Source organism: Exophiala dermatitidis, assembly GCF_000230625.1.
Source record: "Exophiala dermatitidis NIH/UT8656 unplaced genomic scaffold supercont1.1, whole genome shotgun sequence".
Taxonomy (NCBI): domain Eukaryota; kingdom Fungi; phylum Ascomycota; class Eurotiomycetes; order Chaetothyriales; family Herpotrichiellaceae; genus Exophiala; species Exophiala dermatitidis.
Window position 1 is genome coordinate 2142977 of NW_008751646.1, and position 12352 is coordinate 2155328.

Here is a 12352-nt window from a genome sequence, read left to right on the forward strand (position 1 = left end):
AAGTGAAAGATTGGGAGAAGTGAAAGATTGGGAGAAGTGAAAGATTGGGAGAAGTGAAAGCTGCAGAGTTGACTGAGTCGGACAAAACCAAGCCGCTCTTTCCAAACAACGTCCCTTCCTTGCTCAGGGATTGGCCGATCACATCAAACAAACATTTCTGTATACAGGGAAGGAACAGAGAAAGTGCCAGAATTCAAAACGGAAGCCGTGGTTGAGCCGTATCCCCTCAGCGATATGAATGGCGCTTGGATGAGCGAACAGGAACACCGAGGTTCTGTCGTTTAGCTCCATATATTGATTCCATGCCCGCCATGGTTGCTCTATCGACAACTTGAACACTCGACACCGACAGCTCATCCTCTAATAAGTCTTCTGGAATAATGATAGGCCGGGCCACTGCTTGAAGCCGCACCTCGACAACCGGAACCTTTCCGCCGTGAAGATATGATATCTGTATGACTGCAGCCATCCCATTCGAGACGTCTTCTTGTCATATTCTCGTTCCTTCGTTAGAGTACCGCAAAGGCACTCACATAACTGACACTGCTGTCCTTGGGACTGATGACATCGCTGCTCCTCTCATACCGCATAAATCTGAATTTCCCTCGGGTTGGATCCGTGGTGTCAGGGTCAGTGTCAGCTTTAGCATGCTCGCCCTTGTCCCTTTTGTTTCGCTCAACTTCTTCAACGCCCGCCATGAAAACGCCAATGGGATGCCTGCCACAGACGGTGTTGCCAGTGATGCGGAGCACACGACAAAACTCCGAATGGCTGCCCGTGGCAATGGCGCACATGCACGCTCTGTCCACATGTGCTATACTCTCATATATCTGGGGCCCGCCTTTTGGGATTCTGGTGTTTGATCTAAGTTCCTCTCCTTGACCGAGTGTAGGTACTTTGTGCACATCTTCGTTCGTCGACTCCTTGGCCGTCGTGAACTCGCCTCGAACGCCGTTGGGAAGCATCAGCGGCGACAGCGCCGGACTTGGAGCGTCCGGCACGTAATAGGTGTATCCGAATCTGCTCCCCCAGTGACAAAAGTCAGACGAGATGACAAAGGCGTTCTGCTCGTCCGCAATGTACGGCGCAAGCATCTTCCCCAAGGTCTGTTCGGTGGTCACACTCGTCCCGCCAACCATGATTGGAACCAGTGGTGGATATGAAGATTCGGGTTGACCCGGGTATAGTTTCTGCAGCAGTCGGTGGATGTAGGGCAGTTGCATCTCTGCACTATGTTCAGCCTCGTCCACGGATTTGGACATGGTGGTGAATTTGACGGTCTCGCCGTTCTCGTTGGTGGCTGAGAGGCTCGATAGCTCGTGGATCGTTTCCCGGTCGAGTGGTAGAGGTTGGTCGGAAAGAGGTGTCTCATACGCATCAACCACAGGCAAGGCAGCTGTGCGTAAATGCCGATGATGGGAGGGGTGGAGGATGAAGATGCGCTTGGCTTGGGACAGGTCCAGGCATTTGTAGGCCCATGCAGCACAAGGTCCTGAGTATGCGTATCCGGCATGAGGTGCTATCACCGCTCTCGCACCCGGCACCGGTAGCTTCTCGATGCCCGGCAGTATGTCCTTCTCTGGTACTCTGGACAGCCAGAGGTCCAGCTGGCTTGCAAGTTGGCGGCTGTTGTCCGAGTACCACGAACCAGCGTGCGATGCTTCTCTAACGGCCATTGTTGGACGGGGAGCTTGGGGAAGCTCAGATGAGAACACGGTTAGAACAACTCGACCTCGAGGAATCAAAGCGGACTGCGTGAAAAGTATAACAAAGTCATGTTGTAGTGGTAGTAAGGAATGGGAATGGCAAGACTGCGTTGGAGTTCAACAGCATCCGGTGAAGTTGATGCGGTCACACGTGGGGGTATCTACAAACTACGATCTTATCAACTCCGAACCCCAGGTGAGAGGCACTACTAGTAGTAGCACTGGCAATGCCCTGCGTGGTATTATGCTACCAACTGTGGAATGTAAATAGGACTCAGCAGTGTCCCTCATCGTCAGCTTCCACTCGACGCTCTCGTCTTCTTCCACTTTGAGTCCTATCGACGATGTGAGGAGATGGGCGAGAGTTGATCCCAGCCTGAGCCTCCCTAGCCCGCCAGCCCCGGCGCTCACGGGTGCGGGCACGCGACGCGTAAATTGGTTTCTGGCCGCAGCTTTCCACACGCGTCATTCCTCGTCTACTACACTTACAACTACAACTACTATCCTGTCTACTAGTATCTGAACCTGACTTCGTGCTACTCTATTACCAGACTTCTCGTCCATATTTCTATATCTCCTGCTCCTCTACGGCAGCACACAAGACTATCTCGGTGGTCAAAACCCATATCGGCAGTACTAGTACAGCACAGAACACACAGAACTTGAGACAACCATGGGCATCAAACGCAAAGCATCAGTCCTCATCGAGGACTTCAATGCTCCTCCAGACACACTGCCGGTCTACGCACCACCAGTCTACAACATGTACACCAATGCCACCGCCGGCAGCAGCAGTCCCCTGACATCTCCATTACCCACTCTATCGTCCCCATCGTCCGCGAGCACGGTATCCGAGGACGCGTCGTCATCGTCACTCCATCATCATCCCCCCTCCTCCGTTTCATGCTCTCCATACAATTTCTGGACGAGACTCAACGACCAAAGCATCCCATACCTCAACAGTCGAACACGCAAGAGATACCGCGATGGCCGACCGGACGACGAAACGATCCATGAAACCACGTTGAAGAAACTCTACGATGCTCAGAGACTGCATTTGGATGAAACTCTGCCCATGCCAACAGACCTAGACCGAGATCTAGACATGGATATGGATATGGACATGGGCTTGGACTTGGACGACAATGTCGGGATGTCGCTGGATGTCCGTAACAACCACTACTACCTCTACCACGAGCACAACCATCGGCATTTAATCGAGCGACGACATGGAAAAATGATCCCCGATAATGGCAACTTGGCCAATGGCATGATAGGCATACAACATCGACGCAAGGACCACGGCCACCCACCGGTTCTTGTTGCCGCTGCAGAGGGTGGCGGTGGGCCGAATCAGACGACCATCGATGCCTTTTTCAGGCGAAAGGCAGCAGTTTGAGGAGGTGGTCATGTCTATGATGTCCAGGAGGTCTGGTTTGGCGTAGATCCCAGCGGCAGCCAGGAGCCAGAGCCAGAATTTGAACCCAGGTTTCTGATGGTTTGGCGGCTGACTCGAGTCGGCCACGGGAGCAGCAGAAGATAGAAACATATGTTGTCCTGGGGCAGGCACAGTGCGATCATGGATACCATGATAAAAGTCCCGAGAAAGAGAAAGCTCTTGAGGTTCATCTCAGAGGGTTGATTTAATGGGGCTTGGGATCTAGACTCGCCCGCCCGGACTTATTCGACAGAGTGGAACAGGGCTGAGGACCTGTGTTGGGCTGGACGTTCCATACGTGCGGTTGTCATCCCTCTTGCTGGGATGAACGTCCACAGTCTGTGGACATCAATGCCAGCGAATTTGATCAAGGCTAGATCGATACAACGCCAACAAGTAGCTACAAAGTACTCGCCCCAAGGGGCGTGGCTGGACTGGGTCTCGTGGTGATTATGATTATTGCTCGCCAAAGATAACCAAGCTCGGCATGAACTGCACCCCCACCGTCACCAGTCGTGATTGTCAAAAGCAATCTGCGCAAATATCATACTCGTACTATTGGATGAATAAGAAAGACTCCCACGCAAATCCCAGTTTACCACGAAACGCCTCCCATGCCGATCCAGTCTGCGCCCGTAAAAAACCCCATGCATACCGAATGACACTCTCGCAACTCCAAACGCCTCCCTCTGCCCGTCATATCATTAGGTCGCTGTGCAATAAAAGACACCCCTTTCTCCCCTACCACTCTACCATGCGCATCTCCGCCCCTTGTAGCAAGGCTTCAGCTCAACGTTCGACCTTTAAGCGAGTTCTTCTCCGCAGTCGCTTGGCAGTACGCAATTCGCCAACTTCGCTGGCTGTCCATGACAATCTGGAAGCCCCATCCCCGAACACTTTTCTTTTTGCCTGCTGCGAATAAACAGCGGCGTGATCGGCCTTTGTGAGCCCTTCTTAAGCCACGTCCCCATCTTGGGCCGTTTAGGAGGATGATGAAGGAAAGTCCAGTTATGGAGAGATGGACATTCTCGTTTCAGCTTCGGGAGTTTCGACCGGCAGGGGTAAACCTTGACTAGGCTGGTCTGTGGCAACTCTGAGTCGCTGCTGTTCTCTCAAAGCGTTCGCCACCAACGTGTTCATTCGTTCCATTTGGGTGCTCTGCAATTTGACCAGGTCGCCGTGAAGCTTTTGGTAGTTTGCAACGGCCTGATCCTTTGCCAATTTCTTCTCTTCAGAGAGTCGAGTCAGTAACGCCAAGTCTGCCGAGTCGCCAGAGTTTACTGCTGTCATTGCTGCCAGGAGGCTCTGGCGGGCATTGATATCCTCCTCAGTTGCTCGACTTTGTTCAATGTATGCAGCACGCATTCGACCTTTCATCTCGTCGAGCTCGATCATTTGACCGTGTCGTGCTTGAGTTAGAGCTTCACGTGTTTCGGGGGTCAACGTGGCAGGCAGGACGATGGTGGCTCCTCTTGATTGGTACGCCGTCGTGTACTGAGGGAGCCCTCGGGGGCGTCGATACGAGGGTCGAGTCGGTCTGGTGCTGACATTGACGTCGATTTTATTATCGCCTTTCACATGTTCCGGAGCGTCGAAATTTCCACCTTCATCCCAGGTCTTGTCATTCACGGGCGGTACCACATGGTTCAGAGGGCGTCTTGCATCAATACTGCGGCGGCACTTCATGCATGTCTTACTTTTGGCGTAAGTTTGTGAATTGACCCAAGCTGACAAGCAAGCCACGTGCATGGCGGTGTCGCAGCAGCTTATGACTGCCATGAAATTGTCTGGCTCGAATTCGAGCTGACACGCCGGACATTCTCTCTTGTGCTCTTCTAGCGATCCGATGCTTTCTGGCGTAGCTCGGCTTAGCGTCACAACGATAGCTGCCTTCGAGGGGATGGATGCTGGTGGAAGCGAACGTTGCATGCGCGTGGAATCACCTAAGACGGGGGCGGGAAGTTGTGCGGTCCTATTTTCGTCCTGGGGCAGAGGGCCAGTCCGTCCAAAGTGAGTAGCCATTAAATACCTAGTAGACTCCGACACGCGTCCGGCGACTTCTCGTAAGCGCTCGTTGGTGACACCACTGGGTAAATGCTGAAAGAAATCCTCGGGGAGGGCTTGGTGCTGCGGAGGAATTGCAGGGGGTGCACGTGGATGCTGGTAGACTGGGTGGCTGGTCACTTCAGACGTCCGTGGAGGTAGTTGACCAAGCGGAGGTCCCACGGGAATATTGTAAGGAAGTGCGAATGTCGGAACTAGGCCTCGCAAGTCTTGGGCAAAGCCATTACCGGAGGCGAGATATTCCAGTGCAGCATCTTCCTCCCAAAATGCGCCAGAAGACATGGACAAAGGCGGTGCCGGTGTAAAGGAGAAACTGTCACTGCCAAGGCCGTAAAAAGGCTGGCGAAGAGGTGGAGGGAATCCAGAGACGTTGGGAGGCCGAGGAGGGTCAGGCATACTTTGAGGAGCACTCGGTCGTTCTTCCAGTCTCCGACGCTTATATTGGTGATCGTCGTCCAAATCTTCCCGGTCAGGGCGATCAAGAGATCGGCTGGTGGGATAACCCTGGGAGAATGGTGGCGGCATGAAGATAACCTCGTAGTACGATCACAAGCCCAGCTCGCCGAAACCGTCCCACACACAACTCTGTTTCTAGGATTCCTTGATCAAGTCTCCGCACTTGGGCTTTACCTCTTGAAGAAAGACTTGAGGGTCTGGAAAAATTGACCTGCGGTGAAGGTCAGTCGTACCGGCGAGGTATTGCGTAATCACCGCCCACGGAGGGGATTGCCTCAACGGCAGTCGGGTATGCTACGGAGCAGTGAGCCTGGAGTTAACAACGGCAGACAAAGCCGAATACGCAACGGCAGTCAGGCAGGCTGATCTCGCTCGAAGGAACAGAGAGGACGGTCAAGCTGAAAGAAAGTAGCATGAAGAAGCTGGAGGGGGTCTTGGACGAAGAAGTGTAGTGGAAGTAAGGTTGGGCTGGAATCGGATGGTCATGCGAGGTCTGTGACAGACGATGGACCATGGATCCAGTTCTTTCGACCGTCGATGGAGTGGCAGATGCAGTGGTTGCAAGGGACTCGGGCCTTGACCGGGATCGGAAGCCTTTAGTATCCAGTCGTAGCGGTGGCCTCAGACTCGACCGGCGGATGTCACGGCGTTAGAGTTAAGAAAGCAAGGACTCGGACGGGTAAGGTATGCAGAAGCGGCGGAACTGGTTCGCTTGGCCTTGATAGAGGTCCAAGGTTGTTTGTTAGACTCGCAGTGAATGGAGGCAGTGCGCCCGCATGCTACAGCAGTGAAGTACTAGTACTAACAGTGCTGGCAGCTGTGTACTCTGGGTGAGACATTTGGGTGAAGACGGCAGACAGAGGCTGCACATGACAACAATCGCTGCAGACAGTGCCAACAGTCGCGGTGAATTGCAGTCAGCGCGTTCAAGTTGGGGAGTGAAGAGTCGGAGTGTGGCAGAGCGGACCGAGCAATGAAGGCAGTAATTAGTGCGCGGCAGCTGAGGGCCAAAGGTTTCAACTCGTTAATAATTCCCTGCAATTATTAGGCATGTCAAGGGCTTGCAAAGCACTCCTCCTGGTCTCTTCCAAGGTCCCAAGTTGCCTGAGGCAGTGGTATCATATTACTAGTACTGCCAAGTGGGGTACCTTTATACTACTGTAATACGTGCTGATATCAGACATGTACTCCAGCTGTATTGTACCTACTACTGTACATCCCACCGCTGGATTACAAGGAACATCTGCTGGCTGCGTGACCTGGGGTGGTTCTACATTGTCTTCCTCACAAATGATCGGTATCTACTGTAGCTGGTACAGTCCCAACATTTACTACTTGACCCTGGCGAAAGGCAGCCTTGCATCTGATGTGATCAGCACATTATTGTTCTGCTAGGAGGATTGACGCCTGTTGTGGGACCAGCAGGGTCATGGGGCGTGTTTGGGACGAAACCTACCAGCACGATCCTTTGTTTAACTGTGAACGTGAACGCGAACCAGAATGTATGCAGGGACCAGACTCATTCTTGAAGTTGGCGTAGAGGAGCCGCGTCCTTAACATATCTTGTATAGAAACCCCGGTAGACAGCCACGTAGGTACCTAGGTACCTTTGGGTACGCAACTCGTGCCCTGCAGTGGTGAGGACTGATCTGTATAGGTAAGTGAAATACCCGTCTTTTGAAGTGGCCGCCACTGACGCGGACATCGTCCCCAAACTGACCCTCCTACGGCTCTGGATCTCCACAACACGACAATATTTATATTTTGTGATAGATATTCCTCGATCTGCAGTCGAGTAGACCGGTTTACCACTATGGCGCCTTGAATGTGAAGCCTTTCGCGGTGTGCGCTGGCATCATGCATGCGCTATATTCTGCCTTTGGTCGCCTCCCGCAATCTCGATAGGAAATGGATTGGCTTGCTGTGGCATGCTGCACTCTCATTGCTGGATACGTGCTCTACAAGTTCCTCGCCCAGCAAACTGTGAATCAAGGCCCGGCAGCGCTCATCGACGCGAGAACCGACATCGCTTCCCCCGTCAAGGTCGAGTTGGAGGAAACCCCTGCCTCTGCGCCACAGCCGACACTCGAGATATCGGCGGAGGAAGAGCCGGTGTTCAAAGAGGTCTCTCAGGTTCACACAAGGCTTCCGGAAACAGGAAAGAGTATCAGCGCAGGTGTACACGCGATGGAGGAAGAGCCTGCAAAACGGTTGGAGACGCCGCAAGCGTCGTTGAAGCCCGCGCTGCCACCACCATCTATCAAGCCCAGGTCTTCAAGTCCACCGCGATTGAAGCCTGCAAGTTTCGCAGCTCCACCTCGACCTGGCAATGGCTTCATGCGTCCACCACCCTCCGCAGCGGCTTCACTGCGCGTACCTCCCACTAAAGTCCTCTCCAACGCATCCATGGCGCCAACCTCTTCTATCATGCCGCCGGGTAAGCAAGTCTCCCAAAAGGTCGTCCTAGAGCCGGGCCATTCACCGCTTGATTGGGCTGCCCTCACATCCAACCCCAACAGTCGCCTAAGGGGCAAAGACGCTCCAGAGAACCTGATGCGAGTGACCCCGGCACGGCTGAAGATGCAGAATGGGAGAAAAGGAAGAGATGCCTGGACAGTCTATAATGGAAGGGTATATAATATCACACCGTACGTTCCATTCCATCCTGGAGGGGCAGGCGAGCTTATGAGAGGCGCGGGCAAAGATTCCGTCAAGCTGTTCATGGAGGTGCATCCATGGGTGAACTGGGACGGCATGCTTAGTGAATGCTTGGTAGGGATCTTAGTTGGCGATGAAGAAGAAACAGATGATACAAGTGGTGGGCTAGACGACATGGATTGAAAGACTTTTGATTTTGTGTTCGCAGGATTGCTGTACTAGAAGAGACAAATTCGGCATATTGAATGATGCGAGTCTGGACGGGACTGTAGACTGCTTTGCTCGAGGCGTTTCAAATGCTTTTCAGTGCCGGCCATCGACTTTGACCGTGTGAAAGACTAAGTCCGCGAAAGGCTCCCCGTGTTCTGTCTTGACATATCTCGTCCGTCCACCCTCCTAGCCTTTTTATGGACATTGTCACTTGTAAACAACATCACAAGTCATCTCTTTCTCCATCATTCACAATTCATCCTTCTTGACACCCTTGATCCCCACCAATTCCGTCTCAAAGACCAGCACACTGTTGGCCGGAATCGGTCCGATGCCTCTCTCGCCGTAACCCAACTCAGGGGGAATCGTCAACTTCCGTTTCTCGCCAATGCACATGTCAAGAAGGCCCTCGTCCCAGCTACAGAGGTGAAATAGTTTGTCAGCCAAAAGTTACGTGCATAGGTCGGCCAGATACAATACTGCACGCTATCCACCGCGGCTAATAGTACTCGTGCACTCACCCCTTAATGACAGCCCCTGCGCCCAGTTTGAAAGGCAAAGGCCGGCCCCGCGAATAGCTGGAGTCGAATTCCTCGCCGGTGCTTTGTAAGGACCCACGGTAGTGTACCTCGATTTGATCTCCCTTGGTTGTCTTGCGTGTGCACTCAATCTCGGGCGTCAGGTATTCGATTTCCAGACCGCTGGGAGTTCCAGAAGCAAGGTGGGTAAGCGAGAGCGCGGCTGCGAGGAGGGTTGGAAGGAGCTTCATTGTCGGATCAAACAGTAATATGGAGGGATTTCTTGAAGTCAGGACAGAAGGTTCAGATGGCGATGTGGAAGGAATCAGTCGCTTTATCCAAGTAATCTGTAAATAAATCCACAGGCGAGCAAGGCGATGTGGCACGTTCAAGTTGGAGATACAGTTGAAGTTGCAAAATAGAATGACGTCTTCCCTTTTTTGTTGTTCACCTTGAACTTCAATCAACTTTTACTTCCTTTCACTCTTGTTGATTGCCATTATCAAAGGGTTTGAAAGCAACGAAGGAGAAAATGTTTGATGCAGACTGACTTTTTAAGCAAGCAAATGATCAAAGCACACTGAAACCCCAAAGATCCCGGCCTGTTGAACACTGGCCCCTTTTTTGCCTGGCTTTATATCTCATGCCAGCAAATGAGGTTTTCCTCACTTCTCTTCTCCCAATCCTCCACGGCCTCCTGAATCTTGCGCTCGCAAAGCTTCCTTCGCTTTGATTGACGAGCCATGCAAATCCACCATTCCTCCACGAACCACATAATCCTCTTGAATTCTGCTTCCTCCACGTCCAACTAATCCTCCACGAACTTCAAGTGTTGACAGGGCTGGGAAGGAGAGGTTCAGCTTGTGTGAGCCGTGGCTGACCGGATATTCTAACAGTGCGCAAGCTGTAAAGGATGAACTGAAAAGGCCGATGCTGGACGATGCTGTACTGATACGACTCCGACAATGACCAAAGAAAAACTCAAGGCAAGGCCAGCGAGAGTGTCGTGTGGTGGCTGAGCATACTGCTAGCTCACCATCTCCGACCATAAATTGCCGACTGTAGCAAATCCTCCTCCGTCCTGGCTGATTTGTATTTCGAGCCAGCGGTGGTGGTTGGACTCTTTTTCAATTTCCGAATGAGTCGAGTTGTTTTTCCTTGTCTGCCAGCCCGGAACGGGTCCTGGCGAGAAGGAATTGGGCTGTGAGAAGGTGGGAGTACCTTCTTGTTCTTGTCGCCCTTCTTTTCTGCCGGCTTGTTGTCCGCATGCTTCTTCTCTTCCGGCTTCTTCGCGGCCGATTTCTTGTCTGCCAGCTCTTTATCTGCTGGCTTCTTCTCTGCCTGGGCTTTGGCAGGCTGTGGGTCTTTTGCCACCTTCACCTGCTTTTGCACCGGCTTCTTAGCCGCCGGCTTTGGCTTTGAGATGCCAGCCGTGGCTGACATCTTTGTCTTTGGCCCAAGCACCGCGGGCCGCTCACCCTTGGCCGGTTCCTTTGCCGGAGCCTTGGGCTTCTCGAGCTTTGTGCTCTTGGCGGCCCCTTGCGCAGTTTTCTTTTGCCCCAGGTTCTCCTTATCGGATTCTGGGCGGACGATGTCGAACCGACGGCGTCTCTTTTGTGCCAGCGGCTCATCGTCCGACTCGTCGGACTCCTCTGCAGTCTTTATATGATATTTTTATCAGAAACGTCCGGTGGATGACGATAATTGGTGGAATGGTGCTGGGAGGGGGGCGACTCACTCTCTTGCGTTTCAGTGTCGAGGGGATATCGGCACGAACGACAACTGCCTCCTTCTTGTCAGCTTCCTTGGCCACCCGAGCCTGCTTTGGCTTCGGGAGCATGTCCATCTCATCTTCCGTGTCGACGACCATTGGTCGCCAACGGGAGTTGCCGTGAGAGAGGCGAGCCTTCTTTGGCTTTGGGCGTAGATCTTCCTCATCATCCGAATCGACGACCATTGGTCGCCAACGAGAGTTTCCATGAGAAAGGCGAGCGCCCCCGGTGACGACAGAGTTCTAGTCAAGGTCAGTGTTGATAGGGCATGATAGGTCGCTGTTGTCATCGTCGCTTACTGTCTGTCCGTTGGCGCCGCTGGTGGTCGCCTGGCCGCCGGTCGCTCGCTTGCGTTTGGCGTTGGCTCGGACCCTCTCTGCAGTCTCTCTCTGCCGGCGCAGCTGCTCCTGGCGCTCCTTTGCCGCCTTCTCCCGGTCGGCCTTGCGCTTGGCCAGGTCCTCCAGCCAAGCCGTCTTCTCTGCCTCCTCCGACTCCCGGCGCCGCTTCTTGCCGGCCTCCTCTGCCTCCGCAGCCTTCTTCTCACGCTTCTCCTTGAGCCGTGAGTATTGAGGCGTTGGGCTGGCCTCCATTTTCTTGATCTCCTCAGCGTCCCGGAAGTGCGGGAGCTGGTACAGGTCGACTTCGGGCACGTAGCCCTTGGGAAGCTCCTTACCCTTGGCTGCGAACTCGGCTTTGGCGTCTTTATATGCCTCCTTTTTGAGGTGGATGAAGCTCTTGCCAGATTGTTGAGTGAAACCAGACATTTTGAGTGATTATTATGTTCTGGTGACTGTGTATTTGTTGTGAGTGAAGAGGTTGTTTTGTATGGGAGTGAAATGGTGAGTGAGTACGCTGTGACCGGTGACAGAGTACACAAGAGGTGTTGTGTGTATGTAGGAGAGGGAGTGATGGATGGTTCTTCTTCTTGTTTCAAAGGTTGTGTTGGACGATGGAAGGTGTTATCTGGTACCAAGGTGCGGTTAGCCAAGGTCACAAGTCACTGGAGGCTTGGAAAATTACCTCTTGGCTGGAGATATTTCTCTTCGGCACAGTGATGGAGGGTAGTGAGGTGATGAGAGAAGGAGAAATGGAAGAATGTTGTGGTGATAGGAGAAGAGAAGATGAATAAAAGGGTGTCTCGGTGATGAGACAAGAAGAACGTGTGGATGACCTTCGAGGATGAATCCCCAAGTTCAAACCGCGTCACTGAATAGGATATCAAGTCTCTCTCTTTGATGAGAAGTGATGAGTCCTTTCAATGATCAAAGTCGATGTATGAGTTGTTATGATGCTTGAAGATGAATGAGTCGAATCAATTGCGAGTGTTTTGATCGTTTGAACCTTCAAGTCCTTGGTGATGTTGGTCAAGTTGGTCAAGTTGATGATGTTGGGTGATATTGGGTGGTGGGAAGAAAGAAAGGAAGGATGAGAGACCGCATTCTCGACAAGGGATATTTATGCCCTGGTGACAACAGTCGCGATTGCGACTCTATTCACTGAGTCTTATTGTTTTCATGGCTTGGCTGAGTA

At 52.7% G+C, this 12352-nt stretch overlaps 6 protein-coding genes across 6 annotated transcripts; 2 read left to right on the top strand and 4 right to left on the bottom strand.

Annotated features, from left to right (window-relative positions):
* Positions 1-19: 19 nt before the first annotated feature.
* Positions 20-1844, bottom strand: HMPREF1120_00769 (uncharacterized protein). Its single transcript, XM_009154771.1, has one exon. The coding sequence runs from the start codon at positions 1674-1676 to the stop codon at positions 510-512; it is 1167 nt and encodes a 388-aa protein (XP_009153019.1). The 5' UTR covers positions 1677-1844; the 3' UTR covers positions 20-509.
* A 535-nt stretch (positions 1845-2379) lies between these two features.
* On the top strand, positions 2380-3105 carry HMPREF1120_00770 (uncharacterized protein; the record flags this gene model as incomplete). The annotated part of the gene is made up of 1 exon (XM_009154772.1): positions 2380-3105. The coding sequence occupies one exon, from the start codon at positions 2380-2382 to the stop codon at positions 3103-3105; it is 726 nt and encodes a 241-aa protein (XP_009153020.1).
* Positions 3106-3578: 473 nt separating this feature from the next.
* HMPREF1120_00771 (uncharacterized protein) lies at positions 3579-6744 on the bottom strand. The gene has a single exon (XM_009154773.1). The coding sequence runs from the start codon at positions 5731-5733 to the stop codon at positions 4153-4155; it is 1581 nt and encodes a 526-aa protein (XP_009153021.1). The 5' UTR covers positions 5734-6744; the 3' UTR covers positions 3579-4152.
* An 828-nt stretch (positions 6745-7572) lies between these two features.
* Positions 7573-8505, top strand: HMPREF1120_00772 (cytochrome-b5 reductase; the record flags this gene model as incomplete). The annotated part of the gene is made up of 1 exon (XM_009154774.1): positions 7573-8505. One exon carries the CDS (start codon positions 7573-7575, stop codon positions 8503-8505), a length of 933 nt encoding a protein of 310 aa, XP_009153022.1.
* On the bottom strand, positions 7775-9619 carry HMPREF1120_00773 (FK506-binding protein 2). Its single transcript, XM_009154775.1, has 2 exons — positions 9054-9619; positions 7775-8950 (listed from the first exon to the last, which is right to left on the bottom strand). Exons 1-2 carry the CDS (start codon positions 9299-9301, stop codon positions 8782-8784), a joined length of 417 nt encoding a protein of 138 aa, XP_009153023.1. The 5' UTR covers positions 9302-9619; the 3' UTR covers positions 7775-8781.
* Positions 9620-10082: 463 nt separating this feature from the next.
* On the bottom strand, positions 10083-11586 carry HMPREF1120_00774 (uncharacterized protein; the record flags this gene model as incomplete). The annotated part of the gene is made up of 3 exons (XM_009154776.1): positions 10083-10709; positions 10789-11064; positions 11122-11586. The coding sequence occupies 3 exons, from the start codon at positions 11584-11586 to the stop codon at positions 10083-10085; spliced, it is 1368 nt and encodes a 455-aa protein (XP_009153024.1).
* Between the last annotated feature and the right edge of the window lie 766 nt (positions 11587-12352).

Coding starts and splice junctions, on each gene's coding strand:
- HMPREF1120_00769 (XM_009154771.1), bottom strand. CDS start 1,676: ATGGCCGTTAGAGAAGCATCGCACGCTGGTTCGTGGTACTCGGACAAC.
- HMPREF1120_00771 (XM_009154773.1), bottom strand. CDS start 5,733: ATGCCGCCACCATTCTCCCAGGGTTATCCCACCAGCCGATCTCTTGAT.
- HMPREF1120_00773 (XM_009154775.1), bottom strand. CDS start 9,301: ATGAAGCTCCTTCCAACCCTCCTCGCAGCCGCGCTCTCGCTTACCCAC. Junction 8,951..9,053: donor GCAGGGGCTGTCATTAAGGG/GTGAGTGCACGA, acceptor TCACCTCTGTAG/CTGGGACGAGGGCCTTCTTG.